The 23,529-nt window shown below is 34.9% G+C and overlaps 1 protein-coding gene across 15 annotated transcripts in view; it reads right to left on the reverse strand.

Moving 5' to 3' along the window:
* VTI1A (vesicle transport through interaction with t-SNAREs 1A) overlaps nucleotides 1-23,529 on the reverse strand; it is a 340,605-nt gene that overhangs the window by 244,265 nt on the left and 72,811 nt on the right. For 12 of the 15 annotated variants that reach the window (XM_081823534.1, XM_081823532.1, XM_081823540.1 and 9 more), the window contains exons 4-6: nucleotides 18,132-18,209; nucleotides 11,718-11,738; nucleotides 6,880-6,964 (exon numbers count right to left, since the gene is read on the reverse strand). In XM_081823534.1, coding sequence (XP_081679660.1) covers nucleotides 6,880-6,964; nucleotides 11,718-11,738; nucleotides 18,132-18,209 — 184 coding nt within the window. The remainder of the gene's footprint in view (nucleotides 1-6,879; nucleotides 6,965-11,717; nucleotides 11,739-18,131; nucleotides 18,210-23,529) is intronic. The other 3 variants (XM_081823545.1, XM_081823535.1, XM_081823531.1) reach the window with 1 other exon arrangement.

Below are 23,529 nucleotides of genomic sequence, written 5' to 3' on the forward strand. Positions count from 1 at the left end.
GGCAAAGAAGAGAAACAGTGGTGTACATAAGTTATCTTATTCTCATGAAAATGCTGTAATTCTAAGAATTATTCGTTTTCCAGAAGGAAAAAAAAAGTACTCCATATGTTTCTCTGCCTTACTCTACTAGGTCAAATAAATTTGGATTTTGATGAAATAAAATTATAAAAAGTAAAAATAATCTGAACACATCATGTAAAACAGGCCTGTGGAAGTATATTCATAAAATGGGGAATGTCTGCAGCTTAAAACTAGGTTAACCATTACAGAGTATTTAAATATTGAAACTGAAGTAAAATCTATTTTTTCAATTTAAAAAATTTGTAAGGGGTATAAACTTTGGAAAAAGGGTACAAACTTTAAGCTGTAAAATGAATATAGCCTGAGGATTTAACAATGGTGATCATAGTTGATAACACTATATTATATAACTGGAACTTGCTACAAGAGCAGAACTTAAATGTTTTTACCAAAAAAGAGACAGAGCACACACGAGCGAGCGCACATGAATCTTCATGGAAAAAGAATGGGGACTCCCAAGAAAACCCTCAAACATAAATGGAAGAATCTTCTATATCATTTCTACAACAAATAAGGTCTAGATAGAAAATATTTCTCTTATGAAAATAACTTATAAATACATAACATTGGTATTATGCTTACTCAGAAAATCTATCTTTGCATTTCCCTAATGAAATAAGACACACAGGAAATGGTGATAAATATACCATTCTTTAAAAAGAATGTAAGTAGTGTTAAATATAGGGAAAAATGTATTTTGAGAAAAATAAAGTGGTATAATGAGTCCCTTTTGGGTTACTGGATAGGTTACTACCTATTCTAGTTACCAAGTAATGCCCACTCACATTTTCCTAAACAAAGTAAGGTAAATAATTATTATAGCTCTTAAATACGACCCTCATATCCAATGCCACCAATATTAACAGACACAACCATATGTATTATTTCATAGGGAGTGTAGGTGTTAACTACCCATGGCTACCTGCCTAAATTTTTCCACACATGTTTAGATATACATATCCACACATGTATAGGAGATTCAATGGAATAACCTTTATCCAGTTCAGACACAGACTAAAGCTAACACTGCAGAGTGGATAGCTAATTAAATTTTGATTTAATCTTTGCTGATCTTGTTAAAATGCAGATTCTGATTCAGTAGATCTGAAGTGGGACCCAAGATCCTGCATTTCTAACAAGCTCCCAGGGAATGTTGCTGGTCCTGAGGCCCACTTTGGGTAGTAAGGAACTAACCCATTCCTCTTTACACTGATACAAAATTAAGCAAAGTAATAATATACGTTTACATTCAGAAGCTACCTAAAGTGAAGATTTCTAGAGAAAAAAAACACCATACTTTTGTGAGGTAATTTACAAAATCTTTCTACACACATTATTTTATTTATGCCTCACATAAATTCTAGGAAATAGGTATCATTATCATAATTTTTCAAATGAAATATCATCATAAACTTGGTTTTAAGCTCAGATTTATAACTGCGGTGTCCATCACCAACAGCCCAATGGACTGGCCATTCTCCGTGTAAAGCCCTACCAGGTGCCAAGGACTAATAAGTCTCCATTTGAGGGGGGTGTGCTATCCTTAAGGAAGAATCTTTGGGATCTCATGCCAACTGTTAAGGAAATCAATGACAAATTTCAAGCTCCTTGCTCCTGAATGGCTTTTAAAATGACTTATAATTTCCCTTGCATCTTTACCATCAAGTCCTTCCATTCATTTCAACTGGTAAAAGAACCAAATCTTGGATTACTATAAACATTTCCTAGCAAATCTCCTTATTTCCAATCCTTTGCCACTCCACCCCTACAATCCTTGTTCTCCACAATTCAGATCAGGCCACTTGTCTGCTGAAAGCTCTCCAATGGCATTACTCTCTTAAGAGTCAAATTCAGGCTCCTTTCCATGCCCTGGGACCCTACAGAATCTGCACTCCACCTGGCTCTGACCTAATCATGTACCATGCCCCCTTGCTCACTTTGATGCAGCCATATTGGTCTTCTTTCTGTTGCCTGAACACCCTGGACACCTTCTCATTTTAGAGTCCTTGTGTTTGCTTTTCCCTCTTGGAATCCTCTGCCCCAAATGTGCTTATTGACAGCATCTTTGTACTGTTCAAGACTCAGCTTACAAGGCGCCTCTCTGGGGAGGTCTTTTCTGACTAGCTAGCCTAAGGTAGCCTTCATCAGTTACTCTTTAAATACCCTGCTTCATTTTGCCACTATCTGAAATGTACTAGTCCATTCATTCATTAATGTAACAAAATGCCTGTCTCATACTGCCCCCAAACTTAACTATCTTTTTTCTTTTTTTTCTTTTTAAATGTTTTATTTATTTATTCATGAGAGTCAGAGAGAGAGAGAGAGAGAGGCAGAGGGAGAAGCAGGCTTCCCGCCTAGCGGGAAACCCGATGTGGGAATCTATCCCAGAACCCTGGGATCATGACCTGAGCCGAAGGCAGACGCTTAACCATCTGAGCCACCCAGGCGCCCCCAAACTTAACTATCTTAAACTATCTGCTTACCTACTGAAAGGAGAGAGTGAGCCTTGCATTTCTGCACTTGTATAATTTCTCTTTCAACCTATTTTGTTTATTAATCACATAGTTTACATTAGTTTTGTGCCTGTTGTAATTCTGGGATAATTTGCTTCAGAGGAAAGAAAAGTTACAATTTCAGAGTAAAGGGCAGATGACCCAGAGTTTTAAGTATAAAGTCCCTGACCTCAAACAAGATGGTGATCTCCACAGCTAAGAATCAGACCTGACTATTAGTAGTAAATGAAAAAAAGGAAGTCACTTTTTATGCACAGATTTTAGGACAAGAACTTACAGGAAATGCCAAACTGGAGCAAGCCAATGGCTCACACAACCACCACAGTGTTCGGTCTTTGATGGTCGCTCTCAAGGAAGTTTATGGGTCTGATAATTATCTCTCTGGATGTCAGTCTGAGACTAAAATGTCCTACCATTAGCTCTTTAGTTTAATATCATATGCTCTTCCCTCTGTCTCTTCTTTTCTAGATAGAGCTGTTCAATTAACTGGTAAACTTACCAATTTTCTCAAAAAGGAAGGAATCCAAGAAAGAAAATTTGATTGTCATTAAACTCAATATATATCAAGGTGTAAATGGCACTTAGAAATACTCATGTGCTTTTTCTCAGACCAAATGCATTCTGGACATGTGTCCCTCTACTGAGCAGCTGTTTAAAGAGACAGTAACTGCCAATTGGACAAAATAAGTTTTTAAAACATAAGAAATGTTTCAAGAACTTTAGAAGACGAATTTCATTATTTGCTAGGAAGACACCAGTGGTTAAACTAATATGCTTTCTATTCTATTTACATATAACTGATTACATATAATAAACTTTCTTTTATGATATTTGCCAATAATAGTTATCAAATTAATGAATAGAAAAGTTTACAGATTTTTGTTGAAATCTCTTGCCAATAATTTTGAAAGATGACCACTTTTGCTGACAATAACATAAAAATGATGACTTTTACAGAGCCTTCTGTACTTTCTAAGAACTTGAATATATATGACCTCATTTTACTTTATAACAAACTTATGAGATACATAGAATCTGGTGTCAGGTTTCCATTTTGCAAATTAAAAAAAAACATACACAGAGAGATTAAGTGATTTCTCAAAGTCACACACCTGATAAATTACCAGGCTAAATAATGGAGTTGCTCTGTCTTTCTCTAATTCAGTCCATCAGACAATATTTCCCAGATTTTGTGGACAAGTAAAATTTCAAAAAACATTTCAGAGGACCCAAATAGGGTCTTCAATTTTGTTATTTTTCCAGGTAGAGAAAAAAATAAACATATAATTTCTACCTACTATTTGTATCATATCATAAAGCTATCTTATCTTTTATCACCCCCAAATAGGAAAAACATCATCTTAGAAAAAGTGTCCTTTAAATTAATAAAATTTGCCTTATGAGAAAGTTACTACTTTGTAATTTTTTTCTTATTTTGCTGTTGCCTGGCGGAAACTCCTGTTGTGGTCTAAGAACCATTAGACCAATCAATACTCGTAAACCATTTCCCTCTTTTATGCTGTTTCAAGTCTTACTAGCTTTTCTACTTCTTATCCTCCTTGATTTTCATAGTCTTTAAGAAAAAGAAACCAGTAAGTTTTTCCTTTTGAAAGACGTTGTTCGGGGCGCCTGGGTGGCTCAGTTGGTTAAGCGACTGCCTTCGGCTCAGGTCATGATCCTGGAGTCCCGGGATCAAGTCCCGCATCGGGCTCCCTGCTCAGCAGGGAGTCTGCTTCTCCCTCTGACCCTCCTCCCTCTCATGCTCTCTCTATCTCATTCTCTCTCTCAAATAAATAAATAAAATCTTTAAAAAAAAAAAAAAAAAGAAAGACGTTGTTCTTCTACTAATACTAATAACAAAATGATTAGCACCATAAGTTTACATCACAATCAAAACACAGGGCTGTTGGCTGACCAGGTGTGACCAGGCTGAGGGCTAGCAGGGAAGCAGGAAATGCAAAAACAACATGGCGCCTGTCACAGTGACTTTTTCCCCATATTACTTTAGTAAGAAGCAAGAACAGGACAAAGGCCTTGTGTCTGCCTTCTCATTTCTCACTCCACTTTCCAACTCATCTAAGAAAATGTGATGACTCCCGTCTAGGCAAAAGCTGTACCATATCTGTCTTCTTTTCCACAAAGCCCACCCTGTTCCTCCTCCCAGACTTGGTTTTATAGTCTGCAAGAACTTCCTAAGCCTTATATAACAAATAGATATCTAATTTTACAAAACTCTATAAACTACCATGGTATTCTACCAAAAAGTCCAAGGGGATGGAGGCTGGTTTTCGGGACACTCTTAAAGTGGCATTTTCCATGTTGACTACATTGATAAGCTGATGTGAATGTTATATTTTAGCACACATCAAAAAGAATAACCATCAAATCCCATTCAATCTTATCCTCTTGATCAATGCAGTATCTGTGATCTTCTTTGATGACTTCCTTAAGCTTTGGGAGGGAAATATATGAATGATATAGTGAAAGAGAAAAGGTAGCCCAATCAGACAAATCAAGTCCTGTGATCAAGTGTCAAAGCAAGAATATCCCCTACCCAACCCAGTCCCTTGTTGTAAGAGACTCACCAATGGGAGGTTTTGTCAAAGAAAGTCCCTTATTGTTCAGTTGGTACAGGGCTACATTCTCCAAGGATGTCAAAGTAACACTTTTTTAAATTCCTTAAACATACACAAATTTCAACCACAATAAAATTTTTTTCTATGAATAGAGAAAGATAAGTGCCTGTATATCATCAAATGACCACAATAATAATATTTATATTTATATAGTTTTACAGTATATAAAATATTTTAGCATATGGTATTATTTCTTAGGAATATTCTAAGATAGGTAATATTATTTCCATTTATTGAAGAAGAAACTGAGACTCAGAAGTTATGTGATTTGCTCAAGGTCACAGAAATAAGAGCTAGAACCCAAGTCTGGTCCTTTGACCTCATCATGTTCAGGGCTCTTTCTGTTACTGACATTCTTCACCAGGACAGTCACTTCTAAAGGTGAGCCCAAGGACAAAAAGAACAAATGAAAGCTGGCTTTTATTCCAATCAGGGCAGAAAGCCAATCTATTAATAATGTCAGAAAGAAGGGCTGCCCACATTGTTAAAGAATCTTGAGGGGTTATGGTTTTCTTTAGTTTCCTCACCATTACTATAATGCTAATGCCATTTGTGTTCTTCCCATTCAGTTCCTTAGAAGTCATCACACAGTAAGCCAGTATAGGATAGCCATGAACTCAGGGCGAGAGAAAACACCCGCCATTCACTCACTCACACACACACACACACACACACACACACACACACAATATTTGGAATTGTTTTCATTATACCTGTTCTTCCTAAATAAACATTTTTATGACACTAGATTTAAAATATCAATGGAATTACTGTTAACCACATATTTTTGTGGCTTACATACTGGGCAAGAACTATCCAAACTATGTAAAATAAATTTTATACAATCTGTACTTCACAAAACAAAACAACAAAGATAGCTAAATTATCAGAAATGGATGACTATGCAGGGGCTAACAGATATTTATTTACTGTGTAAAAATATACAGTCATTGCATGAAACATTTGTAATGAAAAAGCTTGTCTGTTTTAAGTAGACAAGTCTTAGAAGTCAAATTAGGGCTGTATTTTCTGAAATTAATAACTAGTGTTAATTCAAACCAAAAGTTTGGGCAGTATTAACTAATGCTAATAAGATTATCATGAACATTAGCCTTGCTGCTTACTATGACTTTTCTTTGTCCATATCTAATTATGGTTTTTAAATAACAAAACCAAATAGAACCACTAGGAATCATTTTCAACACCAGGACGAATAAGGTAAGCTGGATATTGTTACTTCTTTGCCCCTAGTTCACATCATTTAGACTGATTAAAATGTTAATTTTTACATATGTGAATAAATGTAAAGGAGCAAACACCTGGAGACTGCACTGTGTGCTAGCAATCATTGCGGGTGGGTAAACTGACAACATGTAACTGCATATTAAGACAAATGTAGAATTGAGACAAAGTATTCCATCTCTTTTCAGATGTATACTTTTAAACCTCAGGAACTGTTTTCAGTAGATGTCATGCCTTTTAACTTGAAAAAAGATAAGCGCAAATAAGCTCCCAATTGTCTCCCCAATATGTAAACCACATCTCGGGCTGCTGTCTCTGCTACTCCTTTGAAGTTTCCCTGAAATGTCATGTGTTGTGAAGACTGCTGTGCATAAGCAAGACAATTTGCTCACTCTCAGAATTCTTACCGGTTTCCACTGCTATTTGGTATCCAGCCTCTAGTCTCCGAGATGACCTTTCCAGCCTCTCTGTGTTATCGAGCAGATGTGCCCTCTGAAAAAGAAAAAGGAAAAAAAATCAGACGGCCGTCTACAATGTTCTTTTTTTGCCTTAAAAAAAATTAATGCCTTTATATGCCCTAACATTTCTGGGCGGGGGGTGGGGGGGGTGGGAGTCACCACGCATTATAGATAATTTTTAGCAAATCTCCTATGGGCAGATTTCCAATCAATTGTTTGTGTATGGACCATCCACTTTTTTTTGTTTTAAAAGGCAGACTCATATTGTATATGGCCACACGAATCTTATTCCCCAACACAGAAATGTACGAAGACGCAAGTCAACTGGATCTTTCCTTTTTCAGCAGAGTAGACAGATGAGACACTTGCATAGATTTATGATCCCTATTTTGTATTTATTTTTTATAAAATGCCATCAGTTAAAAAACTCATTTGTTCCTTTGATTCCTGCAGATAGGAATTTTTAAAGAGGAACTTTATTTTCAAGAAAATGCCCTCCAATTTTGGATGTGTGGAAGATGCCATATAGAACAACATTCACTACTAGAACAGAATATTAAACAGTAGATCTAGTGTTAAGACAACTCAGGGCAATCACCAAGGAACAAGAGAAATCTTCCTCCGTGCACATAGGTGCACAAAAATGTGGGTTTGTTCCCAAATATAGGACACTAGATTGAAGGTGAACTTCTAACACCCACTGTTTTAAACTGAACTAAAATGATAATAATTATATGCATTCTTTTATGTTATAAATTAATGGGGGAAATGAGAGGATTTTCCCCAAATTCTCAACTTCCCAACTTTCTTTTCTACACTGAGGCTGGTTTTTTTTGTTTTTTATCCATAATGATCAGTCACTAGATCTATTCAGGTTGACCAACAGATTTATAAATTAATCATGGCTGTGAACGAGTAAGAATACATGCATGCACGTGTGTGTGTATGTGTGTGTACAGATGCACATATGTCTGGATACTTAGAAATATATGAATACGTGTATCTGTATATTTCAGTGTGTGTACATGCATACACGTATTTGTATAAATTCGTACTTTCCCCCCTCAACTCAGTTTTGGTATCTGGTCAAACGGAAAGGAAAAATGCAACCACAACTCCTATAACTTTGTGTTGTTGACAGATGTCATTTAAAATCGAAGAAATGCTTTCTAATAATAATAAAAAAGGAGGTGCCACACATATTATCTGAGTGGCTGTCGAGCGAAACGATCTACCTTGCTCTAATGAGCCCCCATGGATTGTGGAGATGCAAGCTGTATTGACATGCACACTTAAGCTAATACACCTAGACCAGTGCCTCCAAGCTCTAGCAGCCAGGGATGCTGACAGAATATCTCGCTTCCATCTTCAAAGAAAGGAAGTGATTAGTATGTTATCATTACCATTCAAAACGTGATTTCCTTATTCCCTCCCGGCATAGGTGACACATCTGAGATGCGGCCAGACGTTGGAGGCAGCTAAAGCCACATCAAAGCTTTCCTTGAAAATTTTTTTTGGGGGGAAGGGCCTGGGGGGGGCGGGGGCTGGGGGGAAGAATCATTAAAACAATGCATTTAGAACAGAGAGATAGGACTTGATGTGAAGGTCAGGAAAGCTGCAACAACAGTCTATAATAATTAATAGAGTTGTCTAATACACAGTGGAGAAATTAAGAGAAAAGCTGCCCCTCCCTCTGCAAATAAATAAATAAATAAATAACCTAAATAAATAAAAGGGAGGAAGGAAGGAATGCTTATATCATGAAAATGCTAAATCACTGAAGGCTGTAATTGAGAAAAAGAAAAGCAAGTGGAGTTCTCTGTTTTTGGTATATATGACTATTTTTAAATAAAATTAAACACTTTACTCAGCTTATCAAAAATAGCTTTCTTCCTCCTAATTTTCCCTACATGCAGGTTTTGGGAGTAGGGATTATTCTTCTCTTCTCTGAATGTTGTTTTCTACCTTAACAAAGGACTTAATTTCAAACTGGTAATTCTCTAAAAAGATATTTGATTTGTGAAATCAAGAGTAAATCTGAATTTTAATTCAGAATAACAGAACAAAAATTTTTGGTTCATTTTCATATTGGATGAAATCCCTAAATTAAAAGAAAACACTAAGCTACTACAGATTAAAAAAAAATCAATACTGGAAATGGACAGTCTAATTATATGATAACAGATAACATAAAAAACAAAGAATTTAAATCTAGAATGATTCTTGGAATTCCACGAAAGAGAGCCAAAACGATTATTAAGTGTATGGCTCTAATGGGGAGCAACATTTCTAAAAGAAATTTACCAAAAAATGCATATTCCTAAATAATGGAAGTAACTCTTCTTCAGGACAGTTCAATTTTATCAGAGTAAATCTGCACACAAGAGGACTACCAGTTTACCAGCAGCTTTCCAGCAGGACCTCACTTTGTATTTTGGAAGCTCTTCACTTAAGTCAAGCTAAAATCAAGTTCTTGTAACAGCTGTGCTATTTACATTGTTCCCTTAGTTGTGCATTGCCCTGGTCTCTGAAAATGAAAGGAAATACACTACAGTAGCAGCTGATGCTTTCAACTTGCCCCCACACTCCATCCCAAACTCATTCTCTCACCCTCTCCTCAGCCCTTTCAAAGCAGGTAAGTGAAGCTGTGCAGGAGCTTCAGACAGAGCTCAACTTGCGTGAGGAGCTGTGCAATGTGGGGAGCTGGAGATGCAGGATTCAGACGGAGGGCTCAGCACAGCCAACACCAACCAGTTCAGCTCCCTGTACACACCAGCCTGCCTCCAAGCATGCCCGGTTCCCAGACCTGAGCCGAGAGAGAGAACATCCCAAGGAAGGGATGGGGCATACTTTGTATCCAAACACAACCAAACGTCCTATTTTGAAGCAGATGAATGCTTGTGTTCTTAGGAGAGGTACAAGGAGGAAATCTGGGGTACATTCACTGTTTGATTACTATTAGAATCCTGGCTGAGAAACAATCTCTTCTGAGCAAACCATATACCAAGGCACTGTCATCATCATAATCTATTTTACAAATATCAATGCTACATCCATATCAAAGACTGTTAAAAGAATATTCCAGAGCATATTATTCTATTAGTTGAATGATCTAATTCTTCCAAGTACAATTCCATTCCAGGTTATAGTTTTGGAAACATGCAGTTCAGAGCCATTATTGATGAAACTGTTGCTATAGGCATAACAAAAGAATTAAGCCAAAAATGATGATAAAACATATTTTAAAAGAAATGCAGATGTGATGTTTTCAGCTTTCAGAATTAAGATTTCTAAGTCCACACAATTCAGCTTAACAAAATTAATCTGTCAAAAATGCTGATTGTAATAAGGCCTAATATTTTATTAATTATATTCACTAAATTCAGAAGAGCTTTGTGCAGTTTCTTCACATACAGGTTTTAGAGTCTATTGTTAGTTCCATTAAGATTTGAAAATTCAGATTCTTCACCTAAGCATGAGCATATGCAAATACATATAAGCAGATACTCTGGTCTTGCAGGAAAATAATGTTGAGTATCACCCACCTCAGGAATAATCTCATACATCAAAACTGCAATTGATTATATTCATTTAGTATATACATCTGCTTCCACGAAAAAAAAAAAAAAAACAAGAAGGTTAGAAGGTAAGGGTTTTATATATTTTCACCCTTTATTTTATAAATCATTATTACTTTTACTAAGAGAGGATGTCACTTGAGCATCTTAAGTCAAAAGAGGTGGTGAAAACCATGTCTACAAGCCTCTCATTTAGCATTCACGTCAGCTATAGAATGATGACATACCAATAAAAAAATTCTAGGAAAACCTAATCAATGCAGTCAATCTAAACTCAAAAATAATTCACGGTACTCTTTATAAGCAATTAGACAGCTTTCAAATTGCAACTTGGGCCATTATTTTATGCCCTAATATAAAAGTAACAAAACTCAACTTCACTAAGTAAAAAATATAACTTTTATCTCTGAAAAAGAGTACCAAAACATATTTGTTAAGTTTGGCTTAATTAAACAAAACAAAACAAACAAAAAACAAGACCAGAATCATTCAACATCCCTCACTGATACACGGAGGAAATGATAAACATTGCTGTAAATATTTGCTGGGCCACTAAAAAGTCCGGAGCTGCATTATAAAACAGGCCAGCAACTCAGAAAAGTGAGAACTCACTTGGGTGCTATTTCCTACAAAAAGGAAAGTGTTTAACAATGAGGAGAACTTTGGCTATTCTTAAGTATCTGTGTACACAGACTAGTAGAGCATTTATAACATATGTGTGTTTCCCTAAAAGGAAAATAGATTCATGATATCTTGTGTTGAACCTAAGAATTTTGGGTGAGGGAAAAGAGTCTATTTTAAAAGAATTTTCAGTAAATTGGAATGTCAGAAAAAAAAAATTTTTAATCATATTGACTTCTTTGAAAAACCAATATAAATAAAACAAACCTGAAGTTAGTCTACATAACACTTGGATAAAGTTTTAAGACATCCCTTTATTTTTCTTCCCTTTTTTGGCCTTTAAAATATGAATTTTCTCCGGATGCCAACCAACAATGATCACTGTGATAAGCATGATTAGGGCTTACTTGTTTTTTTAAAAGATAGTCAGCAGAGAACATTTCCAGCCATATAATCAATACTTTTGCTATGTGTAAATTTTCCTGGAAAAAAATGAACCCAAAGATCTTACTTCAGATTTAGAAACTCAATTTTATAGGAAAAAGCAGAATTTAAAAAAAAAAAAAAGGCAAGCTAGGAAGTACTCACCTCTTCACGTAATTTTATCAACTGCAACATGAATGCACAAAAAAAAAAAGATAAAAAGGAAAGAAATGGCAGGAAAGAAAGATCAGTTGTGTGACAGGATACAGAATTAACATTGACAATTTATCTGTTTACATGTTTAGCATTTAAAAATCACAGACAAACACATTAAAAGAACCTAAACATAGACTACATGCAGAGTTTTTTGAACGAATAAAGATCACTTTCTCACACTGTCACATTAAACAAAGAGAATAGTGTGAAATTCTCTTTTAAAGTACATCTAAGACACCATCATGAAATAAAGGGGAACGGCTTCATAGAAGTCTATATTATAAAGAAAAAAACAAGTTTACTGTTCCTCTCTTCTAAGAATGTACCACTGAAGAGGTTTTGTATATACAAGTTTTCAGGATGTTTTTCTATTTTGAATCTTGACAACTGATTTCAGATTTTACCGACAAATGAAAACGATTAATAGTCCATGCTTTTGTCCCAATAAATATTTAAAACAAATAATTATGTTAGTTAATATCATACATGGGTCCACTCTAGGAATAGGATTGTATTTGGAGGTAACATTATTTTAATTGGAAATAAAGCATGCCAGGAGAGATAATATTTAGGACATAGTATCAAAATATTTCACTATCCTTAGAAATATTGTGTATATCAGAGTTAATTTCTAGGATTTGTTTTGCGTAAGAGGCTACTGCAATCACATGGTTGTTGTTTTTTTTAATTTTTGAAGTTTCTTCATTTTTCAATTTTCTTCATCTTGTAAATTGGGCCATCTCAAAGCCATGAACTATGAGCTCTTATTTCATTTGTACTTCAGTCTGTTCTCACTGAAGTCAAACCAAAAAACCACCCTTTACTTGTTAGTAAATTCCCTGTGATAATGTTTTAATTCTCCTCTGTAGAACATGTTTTACTTACTTTAAATATAACAGATAAAACAAGTTATTTAACTCTTTAGAAACTAGAAAATGGATATAATCATATATCTGGCTCATTCTTTGTGTGTCTCTGTATGTGTGTGTATGTGTGTGTGTGTGTGTGCGCGCGCAAGCAAGCTGGGGGTGTGTATATGTTTCACAGTATTCTAAATCATATATCATTGTGTAGTTGAGATGACTGCCATAGTTTCTCCAATGAATAGAAATTGAAACCTATGTTGTGAAAGACTATAAACCACATTCTAAGGCTGAAATTTGCATCCTCAGCAATTCAGGTCTACAACTGATAATTTTTAAACATCCAAATATCTGTAACATCTGTTATAACACTTGACATATACAGGCCAATAAATTAAACTATTGCTTTGGGAGAAAACGTGCCACGAATTGCTCACTCTCTAAAAGTATCATGTTTACTATAGCCCGGCTTTCTCAATGCTTAATGCTGTTTTTGTCTCCACAAGGAAGGCAGTATGTATTCCAGCTTATTCTGTCATTTTATTTGTTATATGAAAAGTATTTCAAGTCCAAAGAATGAGATTTCAAAATTGTTATGAATCTTTTACAGAAAGGGTACAGAATCTATTCCATAATGTCTCACAATGCACTTAGTGAAAATGAAAGTTTTAATATAGTCTTTTCAAAATATACAAGAAGTTGTAATTATTTTTAATTAATATTCTCTCAACAACCATCCAGTGCCTATGAGTCAAGCATCCTGTTTCATGTGAAAGGTTACCATTCTTCTCAAAAAGAAGGAAAATTTTAAACTAAAATACCTGGCTTATCATATATAGGGATCTCTCTCTTTGCTATCTGAACATCATGGGAGAAAAAGGCAAACATTAATTCTCAGGAAGAGACGATCTGGGAATTGATCGCACAGCTATTTTTTCTTTCTGGGGGCACCATTCTTCAGTTGACTATGATACTTAAAGGGCCAAAGTTTAAAACTACTCCTCTGCAATTGAGACCATTTGGGGCATGCCACCCTGCCATAATCAATGAGTGTTTAAAAATGCTACCCATTTGTTTTTTCAATAGGTTCCAAACAAAAAACGTTCTATCTTGTTTGTGCTGCATGGCTGCATTCAAGCTCTACACCGGATTTGTAGCTAAGCTAGGTAATGGGAGGGGTTTTAATCTTTATCTTTTTTTTTTTTTTTTTTTTTAGTCTGGGAGTTTACATTCAAGTAAACAAAAGATGGTCTATTTTTGAAAATTAACAATGCTTAGACTAGACTGAAAGTAGTGATTTCGTATTTTATTGAGTTACTAGCTCCATCATTGGCGACTTGAAAATGTGCCATGCCACCATGTTGAGTTATGATAATCAACATCTTTTTTGAAACAAAGATTTTTTTTCCCCCAATGCAGAATTTGATACAAGCGGTAATCTGTTCCTTTGTGGGCTGAAAAAATCTGGTTTACGCTGGTTTGAACCAGTGGAATCTCTTGTGGTTAAGCCTTCTGCTGTGGCTAAAATCAAAACTGCACTGCAGCGCATGTGAGGGTTCATGCGCGCGCGCCTGTGTGTGTGAGGTGCGTCACGTGACCCCCAGAACTACCGATTTTTTTTTTTTTAAAGCTGATAACGCCACTGCCGTCTCTGTCCGCATACAGATAACGAATAAATGCTGAACTCTATTAAACGCCCTTTACACATTATCGTGGGTCGAACACACAATTTTCTGAACTTACGATGACAGTCTATTTATTTCGCTATAAACCCTCAGCACGTAACGAACAGATTTGTGCCTGGTAATGATCTGCTCTGCCAGGGCTATATGAAATGATACCGACCTTCTTTAGATCTTGGGGAATTAAATTGACCGACTTCACCCCCTGGTCTGTAGCTGAAGTTTGACACACTTTATGCACAGCAAGCCCAAATCGGAACTTAAGAGAACCTCGCGTTAAAAAATTAAGCAATCATATCTGCTAAATACTGCTTTACCACAAAAATTTCGGCATGTTTAGGAATATCCTACTCCTTAGACATGTATTTGAACCTTCTATTTAGGATTCACTAAAATTTCGTTTACTCACATTTATTCACCAATCAATATAATTTTGCATACGGAAATTGAGAGACCATTAGGGTTCAAAAGTAGAGTCTGGAACATTTTATGTGCCCCATCATCATACTCCACTATGAAGGGGATTAGGGGATTTACTTCTGTAAGATTTTTTTTTCCTTTCCTGAGAATGGTTTTCATGAAACTAAAGGTAACAATTACTAAAGTTTCCACTCTAAATACAGCACTACTACATTTCAAAAACTCAACTCTCTCAAAGAATTAAAATCTTGCCATATGGAATGGAAAACATGGTATTTTAAAATAATAGAATGATAATGCCTAAGACAATAGTCCTTGGAAAGCTGATGACCCAACAATACTCGAATGTGCAAAGTACGTAATTTTGTCCCTTTTTTGTAAATGAGGGATGAGCCATATTTGATTGCATGAAATGGATATGAATCAGAAATGAATTTATACAAAGCAATTAATTGGGAATTAAATGAAATTGTGTACTGTATGAGGGACATTAATGATGCACTTGAAAAATTCTTAATTGCTGAAATCTTGACATTTCTAATCATGTCAGAAATGTTTATATAAGAGTAAATTAATATACTTTATAGTTAATTGACAGATTATGTGTCTAACAGGTTTTAGATGCCTAAAAAAATGCATTATAATGGCCAGAATGAGAAATAATAGCTATGGCATTCACATTTGCCTAAATCTCTACAAAGAAGCCACTATAGGGAGGATGTGTATGTTGTATTGAAAATAACTAGTCAGTAGTTAATTTTACCTATTTGCAACCATTGCTATAATTCTTTTTTTCCTTTTTCTGATCTATAATTTTTAAAAATTGAGATACATCCCAATTTCAGTGAAACATATATTTTTGTATCATTTTATTTACCTCCAAGTTTTCTCTGTATATTAAAAGTTTACCTTAAATATTACATGGCTACAAAGTTCTGAAAGTCAATTTATCAACAATTAACTTGAAGATAATCTTAGTTGTGGGCAGGAAATATTTTCTTATATAAATTAAAGATAATCCTACCCAGAAAAAAAAGAACGATCTTCTCAGCCCCTGAGCTATAAAAATTAATATAAAGAGCCAACTTAAAATCTTTTCTTCCTTTAAAGAAAGGGCTTCTGTTTTGATTCCACAGTCTGAATGAATACTGATGCAGAATAAAGAGTTATTCTCAAGTGACCATTCCTGACTAAGGGATGTGTTTTAGTTTGAGGGATTTAAATTCCTATATTATGATAAAAAGCCCCACAACAAAATTTAATCATTTCATTATGGAATAGAAATTTTGTTATAGTTAGCAACAAAATATCCAGGAAGTTAAGTGTAGTCTTTTTGAACTTTCAAACCTAATTTGAATTTTGGACTGAAAAGTTCACATAACTAATAATCTAACAGTTACACTGTCTCATGACTATAATTTATCATATTCTATTTATTGAAGTGACAGCTCCTTACAACTTAACTTCAGGTTCTCCAAGCACATTCAGAATTTGTAAGTTTGATTTATACAAGTCCAGAGGAAATCTCTGCGTAATCACTTTAAAGTGACAGGAATATAATTTGAAAAATTCAGAAAATACGAACTCTATTTTTGCGGAATATTTTTCTTTAGGCATAAAAAAAAAATCATACTTATATGTACGTGAGGCAAATGTTTTAGGCATATAAAATGTCCATTAAGAGAAGTGAACATGCTTTAAAAAAAATAAAAAAAGGAATCCCTGTCAGAGTACTACATCTATTGGAATAAAGGAGTCTGACTTAGACAGGAACACCCCTTCCTTTCTATTTCCTCTATATTAAGCAGTAGTTTCAAATGAAGGAAAGATCTATAGCTTTCTAGAGAACTGACATGGGAACTATGCATTCACTTTTTGCAAAAAAGAGAATGCTTTTTTTTTTTTTGCAGTAAAGATATAAAATAAAATTATGATTCATTCAAGAGATATGAACAATCTAAATCTCACTTAAAATAGGAAGAAAATATTTTTTCTCTCATCCTCAAGTTATTTAATCTATTATGAGTAAAACCCTTTATCCCACCACCCTTTTATGTTTGATGTGCTCCTTATTTTTTTTCTCTTAGCCGTTCTCACATTTCAATCAGGGAAGCTGAAATCCCAAGTCAAATCTTAACGTGTTTACATGTCTAAACTCAAGCTGATAACATCCAAATAGTGGATGAGGTGAGATCTTTCCAAAAACAAATATAATCAGCTCAGTGATTCTTCTCCCCCCTCCTTTTTTTGGGTGGATGGATGGGGGCCTTAATCACATAAGCAACATCCCATTTACAATATTAACATTAGAGTAGATAGTAATATAGTTTCAGCATATGTAGACCTGTAATATAATCTGTTTGAAATGGTAAATATAATTATACAAGTTTTATAATGTGTATCAATATATTATGTTTTACTATCTTATTAAAATTGTGGTTTACTCAATGAATGATTTATGTTCATTTTTATTTAGGCAGAGTAGAGACCTTTACAATACTTGCCAAAGGAATATTAATAAACACATTCAGGTCTTGCTTCTGAAGTTCCCATCATTTATTTTTTCTAAAAGTGTCAAAGAGAGTAAGTCACTAGGGTTATTTGAGACATTTTAAAAGTCATCTCTACACTGAGGTTCTTAAAACATTTTTTTAAGTCATATACATTATCTATAAGAATTAATGAAGTCTCCAGTATTAATTCAAAGGAAGAAGTGGGACATTAATTAGACTCATGGCACTGCTGTGTGATCCAATGAGAACTGACAGCCAAGTTGTAAGGCCCTTTTAAGAAGAAACTGTATCTTATTTTTTGCCTATGCAGATCTTAAACTGTAGAAAGAATTTTCCTATTATTATTATTATTATTTGACAGAAGCAGGACCTCTATATGAGTATCTAAGTTCCACACTGGTGCTCACAATTTGCATTTTGGTGAATGTATTTTAAGAAGCTCCACAATGGGAGACTGAGCTGCCCTGTTGAATTTTGAAAGCTTACTTTCATTTGTTTTGCTGCAAGTGTTGATTTAATTATACTGCATTATTATCAAAGCTGCATTATGTACTTTTTTATTCCTTTTACATGTGTTTGAGGTGAAGACCTTGGCTTTGTCTGCAAACAGTGTGTTTCAAGTTATTCCTTAAGTACTAAATAATAAAGAAAAGAGAAGAAAAGATTTTTTAAAAGATAGCAGACAGTGATCACAAGGTAAAGGGTTAAATGTAAGATCTCCAAGAAACATTTTGAAGTTGATTAAGACTCCAGCTTTGCATTAAACAGTATCGCTTCCACATGAGTTGCTGCTAATACTGTTAAGGAGCAGCTTGAGAGCCCAGTGTGCCAGTGACCTCCTTCACCCTCCAGCCACCCACCGGGCCTTCCTGATTAGCATTCTACCTGGTTCTCCGAGGAATTCCCATCATCCCCTAGGAGCTCATTCCGTACTTCGTCACTGTAGGCGATCCGTGACCTTTTCTATAAAACAAAACAAAAAGGGAGAGAGTGAGATGAACGTTAGAAAGTAAAGGCTTCGGAGCATTATTGGTATCAAGGCTGATCATCTCAAACCTCGAGAGCCCCCTAATGGAAACCTATTTGCTAAGATCTGCAAAGCAAAGTTGTGTAAAGTTCTTGAACTTGAGAAGTTTAATGTAAATTAGAAGTTTTTCAAATGTCAGTAATGAGAGAAAACTCTGCATTGTGTAAGTACTCCATTAATATTCACAAGTGGATCAGAACTGGTATGTTATTCCATACATAGTCATTGAAATAAGACCACTAAACTAGAGGAAATAAAGCTATATAAACTGTTTACTGGCAAAAATCACCAGATTGTAATTAAGACAAGTGTATATGGGGGTCTTTAAAATTGTGGCAGGAAATGAACTTTAGAATATAGGTCTTTTAAAATTGCTAATTCTAGGATAATATTATGACTCCAACTGTACACTGGAATGCCTGGAAAATAGTTCATCTCTGTCTCCTGCATTGTTGTGATGTTACTAGCCAGAAAGAGATGGAATTTAAAAGTCCACCCCGTTTCCAAACAATAACTTAAATGTCCCCAAGCCCTCCTCAAATAATAGCCTAAGGAAAAGTAATGTGTGTGTGTGTGTGTGTGTGTGTGTGTGTGTGTGTGTGTGAAAACAAATTAAATTTCCCAATCCCAGTAAATAAAGGCAAGTGGGGTGAGTCAACCATTCTCAATCCCAGTAAATAAAGACAAGTGGGCTATGAGTCAACATTTCACTCAGTGAAATTTTGTTTTATAAGAAATCGACCTTGACCTGTAAAGTCAGAGGGATATGTGTCTATAAGCAATTCATGAATTATCTAAATGTATACACATCTGGAAAAGCTAAAAGGCTCTGAAAGTTAGTTGTGAAGCTAGAGTGCCATCCTCAGATCCTCCTTCAGCATCACCCTCTCAGATCCAAATGCAGATTTACAGGTTACTTTGCTGCCTTTTTCTGCTTCTGAACTAAGCAAAAAGAGTCAATTTAAAAATGGCAGCTGGGAAATAGTAATCTTGTCTCACTTGCAGGCTACAGTTTAGGCTTCAACATTTCGTACTTGTTCAACTATGATCTGAAAAATTATTGTAGTTTAAAAAGGACTATTCATAATTCTTGAGCAGAAGTCAACAAGATTTTTAATTAGATTTTTATATACTAGTAAGTTACACTGCTTTGCAACATGGAGGTCATAATATCTTAAATGTGAAATCATACTAGAATTTAAAAGGACTTCTAACAAGAAAACCCAGTAGATTTTGAATCATTTTAAAGTTGCAGCCTTTCTCAATTGGGATTCTTTATCTGAACCACAAAATGGAAAACTATTTTAGTGACTATTTTTTCAATCTATCAAGGATGGTACATAAGAGAGAGTTTAGTTCATTACATAGACTAGAAGCCTAATGGCACTAGGGCTTAACTCTCCTGCAGAACCTAGTTGAAAAAGGCTGACTGGAGTGTAAATAAAAATAAACAAATCTAGACATCCCTTTATTTTTTTTTCAAAAAACAAATCATTCTCATGGAATTCTAAAGATCACTTTGATTAAACTGAAACTAGAACCTGACTCATTCTACCACACAAAATTTCCTCCCCATTTTATTACCCTTTGAATGCACTCAGGAAAAAGATGCAAAAACTGCAAAATGTTTCAGTAGAAAGGAGATGATGGCATCCCTTCTCTGCCCTGAGTCTCTACCCCAAGTCCCCTTCTCTGCTGCAAGTGTATCTCTTGTACCTTAGCAAATGCAGCAAGTCTGTAAATAGATAAATAAAACCAACAGTGTTGCAGAGGACAAAGTAGCAAAGTTAAGTCATTAGCCTGAGGTTAGTAATGACATCTATATCAGATGTCTTAACAATTCAGGAGTGAACCAACTCATTCACTTGTGAACATGCCAGACTTCTTACCACCACAAACTGCATATATTAAGCCTGCTTCTCTTATTGTATTTACTGAAGCTACTATTAATTATTTCTATAGACTTCATACAGAATTGTATTGAAAAATGCTTAACAGCAAGGTCAGTATACCTCATGGCCTTACAACAATATTTAGATCAAGCCAAACCTTTCTTTTGCCTGTTTGGAGATCCCCACTACAGTAGTTTCAAACTAGCTAAGCAAAAGTATTTTACAGCATTAAAGGAAATGAGAACCTTTAAACAGGCTGTGGTATCAGAGCTGCCTTTTTAATTATTCATTTCATCACTATGGGGGACTAAAACATTCCACAGTATGCAAGAGTATCATATGGAGATTGTTTTTGTTTTCCCCCCTTTCACCAAAATACCAACAAATTGGCATAGATTGTTCAATTACATTATATTCTTATTTTGATTTACTAAACTTCAAAAGAAAAAGAAAATTACAAACATGTATCCCTAAATATCTACTCTTGTTTTGGTGAGAATCCATTGCTTTTGAAAACCAGTGTACAGAGTGTACGCTGTTTAAGAGTGTACATGTTCAGCAACAGAGGAGAACTAAGGATTTATCCACAGTTGAAAGGTGGTCCCTATATATGTCAGTCTTTACTTTTGGGATGGTAAAAACTGGTCATTTGGATGGCTTTCTGGATGTAATTAAGCAAATGATATGCTGAGTTTATAAAATATTCTCTGATTAAACTAACTTCTCTTAAAAGAATTTTTAAAAAGCTCATTTCAAATATCAGAAATAGTTCTTCTTGAAAATGATGCAACTGATGCAGAAAATCGAGCTCTTTACACTGGATATCATTTTACAATTTTTTTAAAAAAATTAAGACTTTGTTTTATTAAGAGTTATATTTAAATGCCTGACATTGGTATTTTCTCCTAATTATTTTGTGGTTTGAAATTTTAAGTAAGCTGATTGTAATCAGCTATAATTTAGCCTGCAGGATCATCACTAAACTGACTGAATTCCAAAAAAGGCAAATTCCTGTGAATGACAAACTGCTTATTTTATTGATAATTTCCCTCCAAAACATCAATAAATAATTTTACCTTTTGTGTTATTTTTAATAACCTCACTCTCTATTACTAAGTACTAGGTATATTTTAATTCAGATGACTCAAAGTTAATGAAGCTGAAACATCAACTGTATCTTGATAAACTAAAATATTTTTACTTTATCATCAACTGTATAAAATTTGTACTTTAGCCAAATGCAAGCATGAGAATTTGAGCTGGAAATGTCACACACTCAGCCACAGTTCGAAGGAACCCAATTCATAATGCATTTTATAAATAGTTAATGACTTCTATACATAAGCTAACCAGGCAAATCAAGAAATTGTCAACATTTTTAGTCTTAGTTGTCAGTTACCACTGTCTACTGGTGCTTTATATGTGGCTTCTGGAGAAGACAGAAAGTCTATGCAGTGTGTAATCTATTGCAATTTCAGGTCTGTACCATACGGGTGGAAAGCTTCGACTGACAATATTTGCCACACACACACACACACACACACACACACACAGAGTTAAATACAAGAGCATTTCTCACTTTTAGTTGTGTGTTTGTGTAAGGCTTATTCCTTCTAACTTATACTAAACTTAGGTGGACTAGACACAGTTGGGCAGAAAAATCTACAGACCATATATGAATTACAGAAAGAATATGGCAAATTAACAATTGACTGTTATCCCTAAAAAGTTAGACACACAAAGTTTCGATGCCTATTTTAAACTGATGACAAAAGTGAGTCCTTCATTATGAAAGTGAGGATTTCAGATTCCAAGCAGTTTTCACTTGATATACTGATACTGATTGGCTGATTTTCAACACCGATTGGCTGAGTTTCTTAAAGCCAAGTTCAATCAGATACACTTGGCCAGTTCTGTCTGGAAATTTGGTTTGAAACAATCTGTCTACTTGACCCAAGCCTTAATATTTCCCAACTGAACTGAATATGTTTCTGGATAGGCACTGCTAGACTACAAACAAGATGAATTAACTTAGCTGAAACTAATTAAGAACTGTGATCTGTGGTGCAGCCTTCTATATGATTCTACATGTGAAACAGGGTACACATAGCCAGAATGAGGATTCTACAACCCACCACTCACATAAGCATAACAATGCAGTTGGTTTATTACTAAAGCGTATATGAGAATTTAATTTCCACAGCGTGCACATGGCAAAGCAATTGCTTAAATTGCCTCACCTGGGAATTTAATACAATGTTATCATCAGACCAGCCACATTGTAAATAGATTTATAATGCTTTCCATGTGCTGCACTCTGTTGCATATGAATTAAGTAATGATCTGGTATTACAATAAAATCAGCTAGTTCCCACACCTGGCAGACAGGATATTTCACTAAATTAATACCCATACAGCTACATCACAAGGCAGGGGAGAGGAAACCATCTCTAAGGCATTTGACTTGAGCTTTACATGGGAGGCAAACACTCCATGGCTATGTAGAATGCCACTATGTTGAATGGGTTGCTCAAGACAATCTGTTTCTAACATCTGTATCACAGAATTAAGACTTTCTCATTCCCATTCAATTTTGGCCTAATTTTCTTCATTCAGTACTTTAATTACTAATCAGCAATCCGCAACATTCACAAACACTAAGAAAGCCCTTTATTCTAATCTATGTGCTGCAGACAGCCAAATAATTGATACAAAGTGCAGTATGGTTTTGGTAAGTAATGAAAGAACAGCTTGTCTTACTCCCTAATCAAATTGGTCTATAGAAGAAATGGTTAATAGATTTCTCCATAGGTCTAAAACAAATTACCCAGTCTGGCCAGACTTTTCCATTGCTTCTACCATGTCTTTCAATCTCCATATATTTAATAATGCCCAAAGTTACCAGGTGATTAGAAACTGTTATGCTTTCATAGCCAAAGAATTTAACTGGTCTAAAGAATTTAACTGCTCCTGTTACAATTAACACTTAGGGATATCTTATAGAATACCATGAAATTATATTTATTAGCTAGTCATATAATCGCTGGCATTCATTCCTTACTGAATTCTAGCTGGTTCGAATTAAATAATATCATACTTCTGTAATGCCCAGATGGCATTTTCTAAAATGCATCTATCTTTGGCACAAAGCATTCCATTTTTAACCTCACTTCTATTTCTCTATGACCAATTTCAGCTTTTCATACACACTCCACCCCTGACCCAGGACTTTAAAAAGCTCATCAATCCAGGAGAGGAAACTTACATTTTGGAGAAAAAAAAATAAAAAGGAAGTTATGAAATTTTGTTCATCACAGTGTTCTCTGTGCCGCATTAATTTCTAGCATAAAAAACAATTTAAGAT

Source organism: Leptonychotes weddellii, chromosome 6 (assembly GCF_054177405.1).
Source record: "Leptonychotes weddellii isolate Sample4059 chromosome 6, ASM5417740v2, whole genome shotgun sequence".
NCBI classification, from domain to species: Eukaryota; Metazoa; Chordata; class Mammalia; order Carnivora; family Phocidae; genus Leptonychotes; species Leptonychotes weddellii.